The 21,166-nt window shown below is 44.5% G+C and overlaps 1 protein-coding gene across 1 annotated transcript in view; it reads right to left on the bottom strand.

The window, feature by feature from the left end:
• Positions 1-959: 959 nt before the first annotated feature.
• The window catches only part of VBP1 (VHL binding protein 1), a 58,685-nt gene continuing 38,478 nt past the window's right edge, over positions 960-21,166 (bottom strand). Inside the window, exons 4-6 of the mRNA XM_078688775.1 lie at positions 13,636-13,734; positions 8,024-8,162; positions 960-1,391 (exon numbers count right to left, since the gene is read on the bottom strand). Of these exons, the coding sequence (XP_078544901.1) occupies positions 1,321-1,391; positions 8,024-8,162; positions 13,636-13,734 (309 nt within the window). The 3' untranslated portion in view covers positions 960-1,320. The remainder of the gene's footprint in view (positions 1,392-8,023; positions 8,163-13,635; positions 13,735-21,166) is intronic.

Genomic DNA, 21,166 nt, shown 5'->3' with positions numbered 1-21,166 from the left:
TGAACAAATAGCTTTAGCATGCATATCCTTATTATCGTAGCCTCTATTTTGTTCCAGAAAGAGAATAATAAAACTATCTTCAATTGAATAAGTCTGTGCTATGCCTCTTTCAGATGGAAAATATGTACTATTGCCAAAATCTAGAAATGGCATGGATGCCTCTGCCAAGGCTTTCAACCTTGATTGTTCTTTAGGAGGGAAATCAGACATTTGAAAAAATGTCATATGCATGTATACATGGCATGGACTTTATGTAACGCCTCCTTGCCAGCTTCCAAGGTTTTGGAAGATTTTTTTCCACAGAAAAAAATTTGCTCGAGAGATTTCTTGTTAAAATGATCAGATATGCTGATAAAGCTTCTAAATCAAATGAAATCCAATTGCAGCAATAGCACAAATAAACACCAGCAGCATAAAGTAGTGTACACATTAAAATACTGCTCGTGATTAGAGAAAATTCCCTTAAACCCTCGAAAATTAGTGGAAAGACATGGAACAGGGAAAACAAAAGAGGGGCAAAAAAAAGTCCCTTGCTGTAGTCCTTTAGGTATTTAAAGTTTTTTGGTTAGTCTTTTTATCAACCCACATAAATACTTTATAACAAGAGCTACAGTGTTTCGCGCTGGCGCTGGGACACCCTGTTGCTGGGGAAGCCATGCGCTGTACAAATATTCTAACATAAGTTTATAGCAAACAATTGTTTCAAAAGACCAGGGGGGTGAGAGGTGTCTTTAGAAACTTAACACTGTTTAGTAGACAGAATAAACGCTTGGGTAACAAATATTCTGCAGCGTAAATATGCTATCTTCACACATTGGGCAAATTCATGCATTTTCAACTTGGATAATCTATAATCAAGACTATACTTTTCAAATGGGGACAAGTGCAAGACGTAAAGATCTAGTCGTCACATTAATTAAAAATTAGTTTTCAACGTGAATTAAACACAAACACACAAAAATGGTAAAAAAATGAAAGCATTTAATTACAATACCCACCTACAACATACATGTTCTAAGATTTCAAAAATGCACATCACATTTCAAGGTTTTGTACAAAGATTGAGCAGGCCAAATATTTGTAGATCTTCTCTGAACAAGTTCTCATATTTTGCTTTCAAATTTATTCTTGTTTCATGAAGCATACATGAAACCTGTTTTAGGTTACAAATAAATAAAGCAGTGATCAGGAATTTTTCCATTTTTTACTTTATATTTTACAATTCTCTTCGAATTGAATAAATCCAGGGAGTATGGGTAATTAATTTAAAATAAAAAAAGGTGTCTTGTACATTGGAACAGTACTTAAAATCTGACAAAACTATGCTTTGCTCTTTGTAGGATCGTCCTTATTTCTTCTTTTTACATCCCAATTATACACTCTGGCCATATCTGGAAGAACATCACTTAAGGAAAAAACCCTCAAATAAACAAATACATTTACTATAATGTTTGCACAACACATTAGTACCTTGCAGGAGTGTACAGACAGCATATATACCAGTGTGCATTTAAGTTGCATCTCTGCCACATTGCATGTCAATCCTACCCAGCAGATGACTGAAACATTTTAAAAGTACAACTCTTTACAACTGGGAAAAAGATGCTTGATGCAGTCAACTGACTTTTTGAGCCAAGGAAGACATGACTCCATTTTAACTGCTTGTCTTTCTACGCACTTGAAATTAATTTGACATAGTTGACAAGAAAATACGTTTTTCCACCACAAAAGTAACTTCACTAGCCTAGAACATTTTACAAAAGGTGGCATTCAAACCATTTTCAATGCGGTCAACCATTTCATGTTTGATCCAGTAGTGGGCATTTGTGCTCACCCGGATTATATTAACCATTCCACTGGCAAATCTGTTTTTCATACCTGAAAGTTCCACTCCTGATTGCGATAGGAAGCTGAAGGTTGGATACAAAAGCCTAACTTGACTACTGCTTGATTGTAGGCAAATGCATTTGTCAGAATTACAGATTAAAACATGGGTAGTTTGGTCACTACACCAAAAGTCACTTACATGATTCATTTCTCCCATTTACCCCCCCCCCTCCCCTTTTCACTTACTTTCCTTGCCTTTTCAATTTCTCTCCATTTCCTCCCTTTCTTTAACTATTGTCCGTAGCACTGGTTCACACTCATGAAGAAAATTGCAAGACTTAATAATGCAAAAGTGGGCTGTAACCAATCATTTGTGCTGAACGCCATACAAAGTACATTGTAGCTAAATATTTTATATCAAATCAGCAATAATTTGCCAACATGCGTCATCCAATACGCTCTCTGCTGCAGACGGCATGAGCAATATATGGGTCTTGTCGCCTGGTTGGAGAGGAGGCAGTCAGTTTAGCACATAAGGTAAATATTCAGTACAAATGTTCTCGGGAGTCTGCTTGGGCATGACAGTCCGACTGGGGGAGGATCTTCACTAAAGATCACTGACAATACAATATCGGGAAAGACATTCGTGTTACAAGAGGAAATAAGTAACAAAGGTGCAAACTACTCTGGCTCTGTGGGCTGCGGCATAGTTAGTCATTTGTGTCAGGCTATTCTAATCAGAAACAGTATGTTGTAATGAAACATCTGGTAGCCGAGGTATAAGTTATAGATGAAGGTTTATTAGTCTTAGTTGCAGATAAGTAAATTCATAGCTAGGTCCTTAGGACAGCCCCACAAGGTGCAGTCTTCCTGCTGCCCAGCTAAACTCCAACTGACACTCGACCTCACAGGCACCCAAGCACTCCATTGCATCACCATGCACTCCCACATTTTACACACCACATTCACACTGGCTGAGCTGCAATGGCCAGAGCATCAGGGAACATGCAAAGTAAAACACAAGATATAACACCTGTTGTACTCCACTAACCTGATGGATTCGTCCAAGATAAGGCTAAACCGAATATGCAAGATGTAGAGCATGAGAGCTTTCAGGATAGTAAGACAAGAATGTGGGGAGATGGGAAAGGAGGGTGAGAGGTGATGGCATGACCAAGTGCCAAAGATGGCAGATGTGTCCACCATGCGCTGCAGTGGGAGATTTAACCAACAGTTTTGCACCAATCCTTCAAGGGAAAACAAGTGGCATGTAAAGACCCAGGTCTCTGAAAGACCACAAACCATCCAATAACTGCAGACGAAGAAAAGAATAATACTGGCAGCTCAGAAAACTGTGCTGAGTGGAAGTTGGCAGGACAGGCTTCATCCATTGCTTAGGCTTCAGAAGGTGCTTTCCTCTTAAAGGATGACTGACTGTCACTATCCGCAATCTGGGACTTCAGTTATTTTTAAGATAACCGGCAGTAAGCAAGCATATGTAGTGTCACAAAATTCAGCACGGATTCCTCACCAAGACTCTCCCACCAAACTACCTCATCATTATTCTGGTCTTTTCAGGCCTCATCTACAGACAGCCTGCCATGAACACATACAGTCCAAGATGTATAGATGCTTAGAAAAACCCTATACAGCCTTTGGCTGTTTGCATGTTTTTGTAAGCTGCCAATAGCGCTACAGGCTTTCCCTACCTAAAGTCATGGCATTTCGTGGAAAGTTACAAGGGACTATAAATAGACCCTTTCGCAACCCATCCAATGCTCTGCCAGGCCCACTCAAACTTACCTACCCCCATCACTCTAACCTCCCTTCACCTGCTCAGGTGACGATGTAGGCGCTGCCAATAGGAGCGCTATTAGTTTTGAAAATAGGTGGTGCGGAAAACAGGTGCAGGGTGTGGAGATCGGGACAGTAATTCAGAGTTTTTAAAAAGTGATCTGAAGCAATCACCACAGGCCGAATCATAGTATTTTTATTCTGTCTGTATTTTGGGATGGTGGTAAAGAAGAAGAAACGGAGGCAGCTGGAGGAAAGATCAGATGGGGATAGATTGGCGGGGGGGGGGGGGGGGAGAGGGATGACATACAGCCGAATTTAGTTTGTTTACAAGCAGGCACTCAAGAGAGCTCACAACATACAATCCTCCTGAGAAGACCCTTTGACATTGATCAGTTGGTGGAAGGAAATGAGGGAGAATGATGCAAACCAATGGCAAGCTCCAAAACTTCGAGAACAAGATGTTTTGAAGATCGCACAAGCGCAGTCTAGGCAAGACCTAAAAAGTTCAAGGCCAACCAAGAAGGAAGCAAAAGACAGCCGATGGACAGAATGCAGAGCAAATCAAACATTGACCCCCAGTCTAGAGATCTGGGTTAAATCCATTGTTCTTTGGCTCACAATGCCACCCCAGTTGAGACCCAGCCATATGTAAATCAGTCTTGACCCTGTTTTCCACGTCTGTGCATACCCAGGGCACTTAAAACGAGGATAAATGTTTGATTAATTCAGCATTCCGCCCATCTGTTTTTTTTTTTAACATCTGTTTATTTCGTTTTGGATTTTGTTACAATTACAAACAATCATGTGTACATTGTCCAACAGCATTACAGAAAGTTAGCATTATGGTCCGGTTATTGATGCTTTGTTGTATGCTTGTCTTGCAACTGCCACAGCTTTCACAATATTTTGACATTCCAGCAAGCTTACAATGTCTATAGTTGAATCCAACGTGGATGTTGCACTTATAGTTGTTACAACAGGTTTTAACATGAACAGTAACTTCTGAGCATTTGACAATAACTTCCCTTCAGGCAACAGTTTCTTTCCACATTTATTTACATATTATGGGATCTCTATAGCGCATGATCACCCCGAGCTTCTAAGTGTTATACAAGCCGAGTAGGTGATGTGTGTGTGACATGGTGTGTGTGATCGAGTTACCAGGAGGTTTTGAAGTTTGTGGCTTGGGGTGAGGGGTGCACAATGATAATACTTAGTGAGTAGTAGACAGCCAATTCAACACCCTCACTATTTGAATGTGTTTCTTGGTACATCATGCTATGAGCAGTTTCTACAATTCACTTGCAGGTTCAGCTCCCTTTCCGCTGCGGGAGTGTACAAATCGTATCTATATGGGGTGCAAGAGGGGAATGATCCTTGTGGACTGCCCCCATAATGAGATCGCTATCCAGCCTGCAACTCCCTGCCTCAACAACCAGGAACACCGGGGGTGACCGGTGAGGGGGCCTGCGTGCGCTCTGTCTGCATTCCCTGAAATTCTTGTATTCTAGCCTCCCAATGTATTGCGATTGGTTCTTTGCGGAGGCCCCGGATACCTTCAGTTCGGAGTGCAATGCCCTACTTCCTGGCCCAAGCTAGAAGCGATTGACTCCAAGCCATCAACACTGGGGGGAAGGGGCGGGGGTGGGGGTGGGTTCTTCCTTCTTTTTGTGATCATATGCTTAGCTGTCAACATGCCTAAATCTCGGAAGCGGGAAGTGACCTTTAGCTTCTTGCCTCTGGGGTAAAGGTGCATTATGCACTGCTCCCATGTACAGGTTGCAGCACTAACTTGATGCTGGTAAGTGTGTAACGATAGCTTCAACCTTGCCAACAACTTACCTACCCATTGAAGTTGTGATGGTAGGTAGTATTGTTCCATATTAGGAACCGATAGAGCACCATTATCTGTTGGGAGGTAAAGTCTTGTTGGGGCTATGTGACATCAGGATTCATTCCAGATGAATTCCTTCATCACAGATTCAAATCTCCTGAAATGAGTTGGCGCCACGGAAATGGGAAGGTGTGCAAAATAATACAGAATCCTGGGAAGTACCACCATCTTCAATAGAGCAATCCGGCCCGCAGCTGACAAGGGGAGTGTGTGCCAGAAGGACATTTGCGTGCGCAAGACGGTGGTCGATCTCCCAAGGTTACCCTCAAATAGGTCTTCTTGCCAGTAATAAATACGAATTTCTAGATAGCAGAAGTGTTGGGTCGCCAATTGATGCAGAGCGCCAGGTCTGTGTCACCTGGGCTAAAAGGGTACAGACAGGATTAGCTCCAGTTGACCCGCAGCCCAGACAGACCGTCCATAATCTGTTCTTTTTGCATTTGTCGGCTTAAGTGGGACGGGTATGCCCAGGCATGGGTCCCGTGCTCGCTACACCACCCAATTTAAGCCAGCCTGGCTGATGAGGGGTGTTACCCTGAAACCAGTCCCAGGATGCTGGTTTCTGGTCCAGTGAAGCAGTGAAGACCTGGCCTGGCAGTTCACGCGGGACTGTTCCCATGGGGAACAGGGTTAAGACTGATTTGCATGCGGATGGGTCTAAACTGGAATGGAGTGAGGAAAAATAAGTATTTAACCCCGATCTGAGACTGGTGTTGAATGTTAGATTAATTCAGCATTCCGTCCATCATCTATTCTTTTTGCAACCAAGAAGGAAGGCATGATACCAGAGTCTCAGGAGAACAACAAAAGGTGGAAGCACCAGCTTAAGGATGATAGATATGGGTAAATGAGAGTGTAATTGGGACGGAAGCACAAGACGCCTAGTGCTAAATAGAGACAAGCATTGGCAAAGTGAACAGGTTTTACCCATGTGCGAGCTATTGGCTTTGCCAATGTCTTATAGCCATGCTGTACAGCACCTTGGCTGCTGTTTTGGCATAGAGTAGTATAGTGGAGGTCAGCAGTATTTGTGACCAGGCTTGGCCGGCACTCAGAGGAACCTACCAAGCTAAAGCATTTCATGTCAATGGGCCTACATGCATGGGGCCGCAATGAATGCGTAGCAGTACACCCACAAGTTGATTAGCAAGAGTTTCGAAAACAACCTATAAAATTAACTTCATGAGGTAGTAAATCTGCTTAACAAAACGCTTTAACACAGAATACTCCTCAATGTGGGAACCATTTTGTGGATCAGAATAGGTTTCTAACCCATAGCTCCTTTAAAGCCTTGTCTGCTGTTAGAACTTCCCAATGCTGGACAATAATATAGTAAATGTGCTTACTGTTACTATATGTGTGATGACACGTGTAATACACAAAAAGAGGCCCACATTGAAGAACTTGTTGCCTAAACTTTTTATCAAAAGAGACTTTAAAAAGAGGGTTCTTTACCTCCTAAAACTGTAGGTTTTTATAAATGCAGGATATGTATTGTATGTCAACACACATGCAACTATTGCCTTGAATTTCAATACAACACGCACTAAAGAGACAAAATAGAACACTTCCCGAATTGCAACACCAGATATTGTGTGTGATTCTATACCTTTGTCAGCTTACCTATGTGGAAAGTACCATCGGTCTACTTAAGTTAAAATTCAAGAACACATCAGATCCTTAATAAATGCAGAGGCAAAATCTCCTTTAGCCATGGTCTGCAACGATAGTCACCATTTAAATTAACTAGGTGAAAATATGTTTCTATCACTCAGTTCCTACAACATGGATAGTAGGACTTTAGGAGGCTCCTGTGAACTATGAGCTATTTAAATGAGACTGATAATCTTGATGACAAAAATATGCAAGTTACTATTTTGCATACCAACACACTTTCGAGATGCCTAATATACAGTTCTGTTTGCTTATAGCTGTACATTTTGTGGCTTCTTTTGCTTATTACCCCAATTTCCATTTTTTGGGAAATCAAGATTGTGGTGACCACATGCCCAGGAAATTCAGAGTAAAAAACAGAGGAAGCATTTTAACTTTATCATTCTTCTAGCATAAAGACCTAAAGGGGACAATGGTCGACCTCTCCGACCCAACGAAAAATAGAAAAGTCCTGGTTTTTATCACTTCTGTAATTTTCCTCTCTGGCTATTTTGGGCTTTTCTTCAATCACACATTCTACAAGCCAGGAGCCCAGGTACTATAGTTTCATTGGCAATAAAATCAATTGGTAATCTCACCCAACATTAAGCTTCCTGCCATCATGCTGAGATACCATGTCACTACAGCAAAAGATTATTTTAATTGCTAGGGTAATTTACTGTTGTGATTCAGTTACCTTTTTTACAAGTACAAGCAGCTAATTTTGTTAAACAATCATCTAACAAACATGTGTTTTTAAATCCAAGTCCCTCTACATTAAGCTAATGGTTTTATCACTGAACACTGGTAGGACCAGAAGGCAAATCATAGCTGCTTTAAAACAAAGGATACTGACTTCTGTTGTAGTGAACTGGTCTCGAAGAAAATCCAGATCCTCTTCTGCTGAATCCAGGTTTCTCGTGGCTGTAGATAAATTCTTCTCTAACAAAGTTTGAGCATCATCTATATCGTATTCTAGCATTACATTTGCCTTGGATGAAAAACACAATAAGTATAAAAGTTTAAAAAAAAATGGCTGTGATACACTCACTAATCTAAACATGAGCTGGACTAAGTTCACCTTGTTACTCTTATGCACTTACAACAGGAATGAGCCATTAAGGAGGCTCATGCATTGTATATTATACAGTAAAAATGAAATCAGATAAACTGCCACGGACGTCAAGCATGCAAGTCATCGAATGCTGAGGTTTCTCCGAGTTCAGAAAATTAAGACAATATAATTTCTTGTTCTGCCTGCTTGTCACAGTCCGAAAATCTGATTGCCGTCCCACATCCTGTGAAGACAATATTATTTGGTCTACAAATTGCAACTTGTTCAAAGCTCAGCAGCCATACTCATTCTGAACTTACCTGGCAAGTATCATATTTCACAACATTTGAAGGCCCACCACAGGCTTCCAATTACAAATCATTCACAGTTCAAAATTCTGTTCTTCACTCAAACTCATACATCTTACCAGCCTGACTACCTCAGTAAGAGACTTCAACTATCATCCTAGAAGACCTCTCTGCTAATCAAACGCTTGCAGCAGTCCCTAGGATGAGGTGTTATAAACTAGGCGGTTGTTCGTTCTCTTGCTGTCAAGATTTGGAATTTGCCGCCTGTTCTTATACATCTATTGACCATCTTTCTGAAATTCATGTAACCTACATCCTTTTTGCTCTTCTCCTGGAATATTTGGCACCAAGACACACTTTTTATATATAGATTCAAATGAGGTTGGTACACACCAAAGAAAACCAGCACTGGCAATACCAATAGGTCTGGGACAGTTTTTGGTTCTCTGGTGCACTGAGAATAGAAGCGAGGATCGAGAATGGTGCAATGGAAAATGAACCCAACATAGTGCATGGGATGATGGGTCTTCTGGGGGAGGAAGGTGGGGTGGGGGGAGGGGGGCTGAGTTGGAGCAGCTTTCAGTTCAGTTGGGGGGACCGGGAGTTCAGAGATGGCGAGGCGTGTCTGATCATTCTCCCTTACTGGTAGAGGTGGGTAGGAGACGGAGGGAGGGTCCCAAGACACTGTCTGTCGGCATGGGATCTGTAAAACGCAGAACTCCTGAGGGGACTCAGAGCAGACGTGAGGGTGTACCTGGCAGAAAATGTTGGCACAGTGGACTCCCGAGTGACTCTCTGGGAAGCTCTTAAGGTGGTGCTCCGGGATAGGGCACATTGTAGGCTAGCGGAAGACAGAAGGAAAGTTCAGGCTGAGTTGCAGGCGTTGGAAACGCAGATTCTAGCTGCTGAAAAAGAACACTTGCACTCCAGGGACCAGGGGCACCTTCGGCGTCTGTCAGATCTGAAAACCCAGTATAGACAATTGGTGACGGGGGAGGCAAAGACGCAGGCCCTGGCTACTTTGCACCGCCTCTACGATGTGGGAGACAAATCCGGGAGGCTCCTGGCGTGGCTAAGTAGGAGAGAGAGGGACGCCCGCTGGGTTGACAAGGTGGCAGATCCTAGGGGGGGCTGTGCTGACACAGATGCTGAGATAGCAGCTGCGTTTAGGGCAGTCTATCAATCCTTCTATAAGGCGCGTGACCTGGGCTCAAAGGAGGAGGCCATGCAGTACATGGTGCATATTTCCATCCCGGAACTAGAAGAATCAGCCCAGGCAGACTTGGAGGCGGACATATCAGAGGAGGAAGTTAGGGTGGCTCTGGCAAGACTCCGACCGGGGAAGGCCCCGGGTACCAATGGATACCCGGCCGATTTTTTTTTTTTTTTTTTAAACGGCGGATCTCCTGACCCGACATCTGCTGGGCTTATTCTTGGATGCTGAAGTGGAGGGACAGTTCCCACTAGACCTCAGACAGGCCACGATTATCCCGATCCACAAGCAGGGGAAACCGACGGACAATTGCTCGTCTTATCGCCCCATCTCCCTCCTTAATGTGGAGGCGAAACTGTACACCACGATCCTGGCACTCCGCATGAGCAGGGTGATAACGGGGTTGGTCCATCTGGACCAGACGGGGTTTATCCCGAAGCGGGCCACAAGATATAATTTGCGGCGGACCCACAACTGGCTCAGGGCAGTAGAGGGTAGGGCTGGGCCCCACTGGTTTCTTTCCCTGGACGCTGAGAAAGCGTTTGATGCTGTGCACTGGCCGTTTCTGGAGGGTGTGCTGGAACGTATGGGCTTCGGACCCAAGTATCGAAGTAAGGTGGGTCTCCTGTATACCGGCCCTAGTGCTAGGGTTAATGGGACGCTATCTGAGGCATTCCCAATACAAAGGGGCACCAGGCAGGGTTGCCCTTTGTCCCCCCTGTTCGCCCTCTCTATTGAGGTGTTGGCCTGTGCGATACGGCAAAATGTAAGGATCACTGGGTTCCGCATAGGACCAGCGGATGAGACTGAGGAGAAGGTGTCACTATACGCGGACGACGTCCTGCTTTATGTCACACACCCTGAAACCACGGTGCCGGCCCAGTTTGAGGAGTTCGACAGATATGGTGATAAGTCCGGGTACCAGATTAATTGGCACAAGTCGACGTTAAATGATCCACAGGGTCAGGGGGAGTGGCCCACGCTGCCTGAGACACTGCTCACAACCCGGGAGGGGTTTATGTACCTAGGGATATTCATCACGACAGATAGTGCCCTATCGTACGACCGTAATATTAGCCGGGTCGTGCGCGCCTTTTCGGACGACGCCAATAGGTGGCAATTGCTTACCCTGACGATTCTGGGACGGGTGGCTATGTTTAAAATGGTTACGCTCCCCAGATTTCTGTACGCATTCCAGAATGAATATTTCCCTTTGACGTGTAAGGTGTTCCGTGATATTCACGCGGCACTACGGTCCTATTTATGGCTGGGTAAGCAGCCAAGGGTAGCGATCTCGACCCTCCAGAGACACCAGTATGATGCTGGAATTTATCTGCCTGACCTGGAGGCCTATTACTGGGCAGAACACCTGGTGCCCATTAATGAATGGCTGCACATGCCCGCCACACACCCCACTTATGTCTTGGAAAGGCACATGATGGGCACCCACACCTGTCTTTACTACCTGTACGGACGGAGGGGACAGTCTGGATTACTGCCGGCTACGAGAATCACACTGGGAGCATGGAAGAGGGCGACGAGGGCTATACAATGGGAACACAAACCGACGAAGCAAACTCCACTGTGGCACTGCACCTGGCTGAAGGAATTACACAAACTAAAGGGGTTCCAAGGGTGGGACGCCATAGGCATCTCTACTCTAGGAGACGTAGTCCAAAAGGGGGCACTGCAATCCTTCCCGTCGCTCCAAAAAGAGTATGGGCTCCACCGCTCCTAGTTCTTAAAGTATATGCAACTTAGGCATGCCTGGAGGGCGGAGGGGGCATCGCTAGAGGAACTCCCCGAATACGCCTCGCTGGAGGGCCGCCTCCTGCAGGAACAGATCCCCAGTAAGGCAGTGTCCCTCACATATAAAACCGTCATGAATAATAGGCCAAACAGTGATGCCAAGATTTGTATTAGGGGATCTCTGTTTATTTAACCAGATTAGATTGGACAGGGGCTGCAACATAGGTCCACCATTACTTAGACCCCCCTCTGTAAGGCTTGGGATCACTACAAAGTGGAAAGTGCGTCACCACGTAGTGCATATGGACATTGGGCAGGGTCAGGCCCCCTCCAGTAGATGGGATTCTTGTTGCGGTCTAAGAGGAAGCCTGGCCCAGTAGCCGCTCTATATGAACTTAAAGATTATTTTGTGGACCTGTTCAAAAAGCAGGATGGCCTAAAAAAATGTGCAACTATCACCAGAACATAAACTTCAATCAAATTATTTCTTGCCACCCACTAAGCCAACATTGGTTTCAATTTATTTAGGTCTCCCATAAGGTCTTGCAAAAAGGGAATGGAGGATAGCATGCGCTGTCTGCATCGTGATTTCAATGCTCAGATTTTACCCATTTGAAAGGGCAGGTCAATCCTGCCACCGGGCCAAGAGGCAGGTTTAGGAACTCTGACGTATACATATTTTTGCACCTTGACACAGTTTTCAAATCTTGTAGCCCTTTAATGACCTGGGGCATTGAAGAGGTGTGGGGGTCTAAGTCGGGATGAAATCGTTCAGAGGTATTTTTGATATTCCCAGTTTTCCTGTATAGTTGCCGAATAGCAAAAGAGGCAAGGCAAAAGCTTTATGCTAAGGGCAAATAGGAGTGGTGATAGTGGACACACCTGTCAAGTTTCTTACCGATCAAAAAGGCTGCGAGATGGCCATTGGAGTAAATCATTGCAGTAGTTTGTTATTACCATAGCCACATATGTGGGTCTGCACTCTGATCTCAGGAGGACTGTTGCTAGTACATTCCAGTCTACCCGGTTGAAGACCAGGTCTGTGTCAAAAGATACAAGCAGGGTTAGGGTTTACGCCTGTTGAATCTTTTCCACCAGGTGTATTGTGTGTCTAATGTTGTGGGTCTACTCACTAAAAATCCACGCTGTCCTGCGCGGATCAATACCAGCAGGATTTTCTTAAGTTTAGTGGCAAGAATTTTTGCAGGAGTGCTATCTGCTTATATGAAGAGCAAAAACCAATATCTTGCCTATGTTTCTGATCACAAAGATGATGGCCTCGGTGATAGAGGAACATATGCTCTTACCACAACGTAATGATAGAACAGCCCAGTTAGTTCATGGAATACCCGCAAAACAAAGGATTTGTAAAACTTCCCATTAAATCCATCCAGTCCTGGGGCTTTAATCTTGAAACATGTGATCACCTTCGAGCCCTCATCTTCTAAAATAGGGCAAATTCTTGCCTGTACAGTGGAATGAGTGAGTAGTTATGACCTCTCTGTGCAATGTGACTGCTGTGCAGTGTTCCGCTCTTTAGAAAAGAGGGAGCTCTATAATCCCTATAGTTTCTCCTCCTTGGATTGCAGAAGTGTCCTAAGAAGCCTTAATTTATTTTAAAGTACAACCTCTTTTTAAATCTCCCTTGGCACGCTAAGCCTGCACCCAGTTTTTTCCAATCTACACACAAGAGCTGTGCTTAAAGAGGAATATGCTAGTTATGCCATCAGACAGACTTTTCTCAGTTGGCCTTTTGCGTTTGCTTCTACCCATACAGGTCCAAGTTCCTAGTGGACATGCATAGCTTTCGTAGGACCAAGCACATGTTCAGTTTCGATATGTCGATCATTTCACCAGAGAAGCACAAGACTAGAATGTGTGTTCCCAGTGACTGCTGGGAAAACCAGTAAATGGGATGGTGATTTAAGTATTCTGAGCTGCAAGTAGAACGGAGGAAACAACACATATCCCAATGGGGTCAACAAATTCCATTACAACCATGAACTGCGTTTTGTTACAAAGAAAACGTATCAGTTCTTGGTGTTGTATTCATTCTGCAGGAAGAATTTAGGCTAGAAAAAATTGTTTATTGCTTTGAACATAAAATGTTAAGACCTGAGAAAGCCCCAACTGTACTTACCCCTAACCACAAACAAACTTTATCCGTGGGGGGAACAGATGCTTTACAGTAAAGATTGTCAGCCAATAAAAACCGTGTCTCCATTGGATCTGTGGATTCCTTAAAGAAACAAATATTTTGATTAGAAATTAAAATACACCTAAACGCTTTGTGAAAGACTGCCCAGAAAATGGGCTGCTAAACAAAAACGTATATATGTAATCATTAGCAAATCATAAACAACTACCACCTACCAATATTCAGCTTACTACCCAGGTTAATTTGGTCTCTGGTAACCAGAGACAGTATAGTTTTAATTCTAGTATTGTCTGCTCCCAGTACTCATTTATAACTTGCCTATGTACGTCAGCATTCCAAATTGACCCAACAACATACATGCACAGTGTCTTCATTACGTAGTGTATTTGCAAACCTGGAAACAGACAAAACTGGAATGCCCCGATGTGCACGCCATCTGAACCTAGTAGGAGCAGCTATCTAAGTGTTTCTTGAATTAGGTATGCAATGAAGAAAAAATTCCTCCATTAAAGCCTGGTGTTGGAAGGGTTGATGGCCAAGGTCCATTTTCAGAAAGCAGTGTTGACAGTCTTCTCAGTATTGTACCCCAACAGAATAGATTGAGATTAAGTGCAGGATTATGGAAACTGGACTGCTCATGCTAATAACAACTCATTTGATACCTGCTATTAAATGCTCCCAAGACATTGTTGGTTGGTGCAATCTCTAGTTGAGAATCTGAAACCATTTTGCCCATGCCTTCCCATGACCTGACAATTGTGTGTGCGTCTCCCAGTGTCTGTCGCTACTGGGTATTTCTGGTTCGGTCAGTGCTTCCATAGGAAATTAGTTTTTGTGTTGCTAATAACTTTGGCCCTGTTTGATGAATCCCCACAAAACATTCCAAAAAGGTGTTACTTTTTGACTAATTTATGCATCAAAAGTTTTATGGTGATGTATCAAGAGGGGTGTTTGGGGGGGGGGGGGGGGGCAAAATGCAAAATCCCCATGCATTTTCCATAGCCTTATTTAGGCAGGGCTACAGCAAAAACTGAATTGAATTACACCAAATTCGCCCCCACCCTCCCAGAGCCATTTAGGCCCGGGGAACCCATAGCTGGGGCCAAACTTACAAAAAAAAGTGGAGTCAGCGGTTACTTAGAAAAAATAAGGTTGAGGTCAGAGCTGCCCCTCCATCCCCTGAGCCATCAATAGCCCGAGGACTCCATCCCCGGGGGCCAGCTAACTTGCAGTTTCCCGTGAAGCCCATCCCCAGTACACAGCATTTTTCCTGCCTGCACCAGCAGGGAACCTTGTGTTTGCTCCAGCCTGATTGGAGCATTTTAAAAACTCCGCCAAACGGGAGTAAACAGTCTGCTCCAAGCGTGTGGAGATTTAAAAATGCTCATGCGGGCTGGAACCAGACTTGTGATCCGTTTCGCGGGCAGGGAAACAGATCAGATTGTTCCTGCCCAGAGGGAGTTGCATAAATATCTACTCCCTCCAGGCAGGAGCTATGTCAGATTTAGCAGCATGTATAGAAATAGCTGGGGCTGTGGGGGACCTGGGGCTCACACGCAGCTCCCAACATTCTGCATGGCAAGTGCTCTGGGTGGGCACCAGGGAACCCACCTTCAAATAATGGGGTGCCCGGGACAGAATAGGCATGATGCCCCCTCCCTTTATCCCCCAAAAATTATTTCCACAGATCTCCCTTTAAATACTGCAGAGTATGCAAAGGAGCCAAATCACCTACAAACTCCACTCGTTTGGCCCTGCGACTTAGTAGTATGCAACGGTGTTCCTGCTATTATCTAGGCTGATGGGCAGTGTGTTTTCTTTACAACTGCACGTTGAAAAATTATCTAAATCCCATGATGGAAAAAGGCCAGGCCCGGTTGCCAAGCCCCTGCTTTGTATGGCCAAAGGCTGTGCGCTGCCAGGAGTTTGCTGTACATATAGTAATAAAATATTACTTTACGTTAAAAAAAATTAGAAATTCACTGAAGAAAAAAAAAAAAGGTTGAAGTAATGTTCTAGTTAGGTGAACAGGTCAGTGAGAACATTTACCTTTTGAACTAGAATAAAAGCACAGAAAGTCACCAGTTATAGTTAGCAGAGAAAACTAGAACTTGTGCCCCCGCCATGCACTCCTTATGACATCACCTACTACATCACTCATGACATATTCTAGGACAACTCAAATGACAACACTGCTGACATCTCATATGACCTCACTGTGGACCTCATCCAAAAATTATTTTGTACACATTACTCTATAAACTAGTAGGGATTAAAGACCTGAAAGTACAAAATAGCACAGAATGTTATGAAGCATCATGAATGCCATAACAAGTGCAACTCCCTTAAGTATCAGCAAGCTTGACTTGTACCCCTCGGAGTCCTTTTTGACGTTTGAGCAGGCTATGGAGTCATTTGACCTCGGCAGCGGGCAATACCTGCAGTATCAGGGGTTGCGCTCCATTGAGCGCGCGATATGGCCACAGTGCCCAGAGGTGACCCCGATGACTCAATCCTTACACATATTATTGACCTGTGGCAGAGGACGGCGGTTAATTGCTTTATTGTATGCGGCTATGAAACGGGATTCAGCCCCCCCCGGTGCCGCCCTGTTGGGCTGCCTGGGAGGCGGATCTGGGAGAGACCCTGGACCAGGGCCAGCGCAGGCGCATTGGGTCCTTGACTCGCCGGGTGTCCTGCAACGCTCGCTTTAAGCTAATCCCCTTTAACTTCCTACACCGCACCTACCTTCCGCCAAAGTCGTTGAGTCGCTATTCGAAGGATGGGAGGGATAACTGCCCCAGATGTGGCATCGAGGGGACGGGCTTTCTTTATCTGGCCAGGGAGTGTCCATTGGTGGGCAGTTTTTGGACGGGGGTTGTTGATGCCTAAAGGCTACCACTGGCCTCAGTCTTGAGCTATCCCCCTCACATTGTATGCTAGGGTTAGTGCCCAAGCCCAAAAAAAGGAAACTTCCATACAAACTGCTCCAACTCATGCTAGTGCTTGCCAGGCTCAGGGTTGCTATCACCTGGATGGGTGAGAGGGCCCCTATGGTCACTACTTGGCTCAAGGACGTGCGGGAGTGGACGCTCGCGGAGGAAACCCACATGCAAATGTCTAGGAAGGAAGATAAATTAGAGGAGGATCTGTTGCTGTGGCGCTCAATGTGTATGGAGGGGTTTGCCGCTGAGGGGCATGAGGCTCCCAGTGATTCAGAGGGGTCTAGTGGTGACCTGTTTTCAGCACCTGATTCGTGGGTAGAGGGAAAGGAGGGCGAGTCCCACTATGGGGATGCCTGAGGGGTACAGAGCATGCTGCCGGGCCCGATGTTCCTCACGATGTTTGTAATGTATGATTTAAGGTGCTTTTATACCTCATGGTCTTATTGTTTCCAGATGTTGTCTGCTCTCGTATAGTGCCATAATGAGACAGGCGGGATGTATGCAACGGTTATTGATGATGCCGGGGAGTAGGGGGGAAGTATTTGGTTGTGTGTAAATACAAAATTGAAAATAAAGTTTATTTTTAAAAAAGTATCAGCAAGCTTGTGTTCAGTGAAATATTGACCCTATACCATACTCTTCATGGATGGCCTAGTTCACATTAACAATCCGCCACAGATATATGTGAAACCCTCATTGCACACAGGTTTAAATATGTATACAATTGTTCAGAGAAAGCCAAGTTACTCAAGATACTCAAGATACTCCAAATCCATTCCAAAATTTCTGCCCTACAACGGACAGCTTGCATCTCTAACAACAACCTCACAGTCACAGAACCTACATTGAGAAATAAAGCTGACAGTAGTAGAAAAGTGGGTACTGTAACAGTGTTTACTCTATAGGAAGATTTTAAACTGTGACAGGCTCAAGATGGCCGCTACATAGGAGCTCTTTGTAAGAGCTCCTGGGTTAGGGATAACTAGATTTTAGTTTAAATCCCTATTAAACCCAAGCAAAAAGCCATATTCGCCCCCACCCCTCCCCCCCACAACACGAGGAATAAACGACAACATACCTGGAGGTACCTGGCGACGAGAAACGAGAATCCATCGCGATTGCTCCCTGCTGGACCGGACCGCCAGGACTGAGGATCGACTGCCTGGAGGATCGACCGGACCGCCTGGACGGAGGATCGACTGCCCGGAGGTCCGACTGCGACGCGTTCGTGCCTGACCCGCGCTGTGGCGGTGATCACGAAGGAAGGGAGGCAGCGTCCATGTTGCCCTAGCTGCTGGATGTCCCTGGAGGCGTTCTGGAGGTGCTGCAGCGCTGGTCATCCCTGGCGCCGACGCTGGTTGCAGCTCACCATTGAGACAGGGGGCCCGGGACTGGGGGCTGGCCTGGGAGCGGTGCGGTGCGAGGAGCGGTGAGAGAGCACTGCCGGCGCAACTGGAGGCTTGGGGAGGGGAGCGGAAGAGGAGGAAGAACGACGACGATAAGGCCAGGAAGCGGAGAGAGCCAGCGGGTGAGAGGCACAACGAGAGGATGAAAGAAAGGAACTGAATTCAATAAAGCAAACGCGGGAGCATTCGAAGCGGCGCGCCTGACTTTAAAATGGCGGCCGCTCGAGACATTTAACCCTCGTATACTGAAGGAAGTAAACAACCAGGAGACAAGAAAGTGAAAAAGGACAAAGAAACACCAAACACAGAGAAAGGAGCCTACAACAGAGATAATATTAGGCGAGAAAGGGAAAATGGACTAAATGAATAAGTAGAAAGAGAAAAAGTCCCCGGATTATAGCAAGTACCAAAACGGCGGACATCTTGGAATATCCAGTTTCTTAACCACTACACCACCTCAATAAGGGCTAGCAATAATTAGTGTTACCAGAAACCACAACTACAAGGCCCCAAGAACTCTATTGGAAGTGAAATTATCATCACTGACATATTGAAATAATTAAAGTCAATATACAGTGTGTAGTGTGTTCCAGCAGGGAACTACACAATACAAAATAGTCAAAAGGCTTCTGGAGACCCACAACGTGAAAGCGAAGCGGAAATGGAGGGAAGATACCGAGGGTCGTCCGGGTCTCATGCAAAGAATATAGAATATCCTACCACTCTATCCAAAAATGCTGCCAAAAAAATTCAAACATACTACACTGAGAAAAAATCCGGACACTCTGTTCGCGGACCCATATTTTGATAGAGTTAAAGGTATCATGATGAATGACCTGATATTCTACACAGACAAAACCGCTAAATGGCGTGATGTCTTTACAAAAATGCTGTTCACAAAAATGGTAAAAAATATACCACATGGCACAAAAATAACGACCTCAATAACTTTAAGGAGTAATACAGAAGTATGCATTACTATATACAAAACGGGAATAGTGCTGATACAAGCAACTAACAAAGAACTCGAGAAATTTGAGATAACTTTCCAAACTTTAAAGGAATCCATAGTAGGACCTAATCACCAACAAAATATAGTAAGACCAAATCACCAACAAAACATGACCCCACCAGATATCACACCCGACAACAACTACCCTGTCACTAGAGATGTCAATTTAACTGACAATCAAATCTCTAACTCCGGAGATTTATCTGTAACGGCGATGGCAATACCGGAGAATGAGACTGAAAGGATAGAGGTGTATAATATCATTGAAAACGAAGAGAAGAACCAGACCGTAATGGAAGAACCATTGCCGCCATCACACGTGGCCACTCCAACTGAAGAGGGTAGCTCAGATCAGAGCGAGCTCCCTTATGATGAGAACTACGAAAGGAACATGGTAGAGGCTATACACCTTCCCCAACCTCCTTCGAATACGAGACTAGAGGTCCACGGATCTTTACCCACAAAAACACCCCCTACACCTAACAATATAGGAAACAATGATGACACCCTTAATAGAATCAGGAATCACAACCAAATTAAGAATACAACGATAAGATATGTGGCAATGAGAACAGACCATCCACAGAGGAGAGCAAAACGCAGAACGCAAACTGCCAGATCTATCTCACTTAAGAAATTACCCCGAACACAGAAAGAAATCAAGGAGCTAAAGAAACTAACAAGCAACATGGCACAAGACTCGATGAAAGTTTCACAGACAATTGGGAAAATCTGGGAGATGACGATAAACACGAATTCCAAGATCACACACATCCAGAATCTAATACTCCGACCCTACCGACCAAACAGGACCAACCCCATTCCAAACGAAGAAGCTCATGCCCTACTTCGATCTTATGAACAACAGGCTTCGAGAAAGGAAGAGATTATCGAAATTGTACCTATCGAAATTGTACCTATTGACCCTAATAGAACGTCCCGAAAGAATGATAGGAAAGCAATCCACCACAACCTACAACATATCCAGGTAAATACAACCGAAATAGAAAATGGAAACAGCGTCAACTCACAGAAAACACTGAACTGCCTACTACTTAACTGTCGTTCGGCAAATAAACACGCTTCAGACATAGCCGCCCTAATCCTCAACAAAGAAATCGACCTGGCCATCCTCACGGAAACATGGCTCAATGAATCATCCTCTCCTACCATGGATCTTCTAGTACCACCACAATATAACATTGTCAGGTTGGACAGACCCAGGAAAGTGGGAGGAGGTATAGCGTGCATTCACCGCTCAGAGATAGAGGTCAACCAATTCCAATCTGACCCTATAGAATCCTGTGAATACCTTAGTCTTAACATAAGATCACCAAATAATCAAAATTACAACCTACATGCGTTCTACCACCCACCTGGAGATAACGCAAAGTTCACAGAGCATCTTATGGAGATCATAACTGCTAACTCTAACCCAGATGCCAACAACATATTCCTAGGTGACTTTAACCTCCACTGGGACGACGGCAATGACAATATGGTCAAATCGATCAAAGACTTCCTCAAGGAGCTAAACCTCTCTCAAATATGCACCCAGCCCACTCACTCACAAGGAGCGACTCTAGACTGGATAATTTCTAGAAACAAAGAAATCTCAATCACCGCTATAGACCTGTGTGATTGGTCTGACCATCACGCTATAACATTCGCGATACCTACAATGAAAAAGGGCAGGAACATGCAACCTCGCAAGGTCAAAAAACTGATACGAGATACAAAAGAAGCTAATATTGAACTATTGGTTGAAAGATGTGAGAAAGACCTGAAGCCTCGTAACAACGGGCAGAATGTAAATGAGCTGACTGATCACTACATAACCTCAATCGGTAATATAGTCAATGACACCTTGCCTCAAAAACTGAAAAGAGTCTCGGAAAAGCCCAAAAATCCTTGGTTTAATGAGGCTTTGAACGAGGACAGGCGAAAACTGAGAATGGCTGAAAGGAAATGGAGACAACATCCATCCTCCCCCGAACTGAAGGCCCTCAGAAAAACCAGAAAACAATATAACTTAAAGATAACCAGCGCCAAAAAAGAATTTATAAGGGCTGAACTGGACAATGCCATAAACCGACCTCGAAAACTCTTCGAGATCCTAAACCAACAGTCAAACAAACTAACCAAAACGG

Source organism: Lissotriton helveticus, chromosome 4_1 (genome assembly GCF_964261635.1).
Source record: "Lissotriton helveticus chromosome 4_1, aLisHel1.1, whole genome shotgun sequence".
NCBI lineage: Eukaryota > Metazoa > Chordata > Amphibia > Caudata > Salamandridae > Lissotriton > Lissotriton helveticus.
The sequence above is the reverse complement of the archived record's forward strand: the minus strand, read 5'-3'. Positions and strand labels throughout refer to the sequence as shown.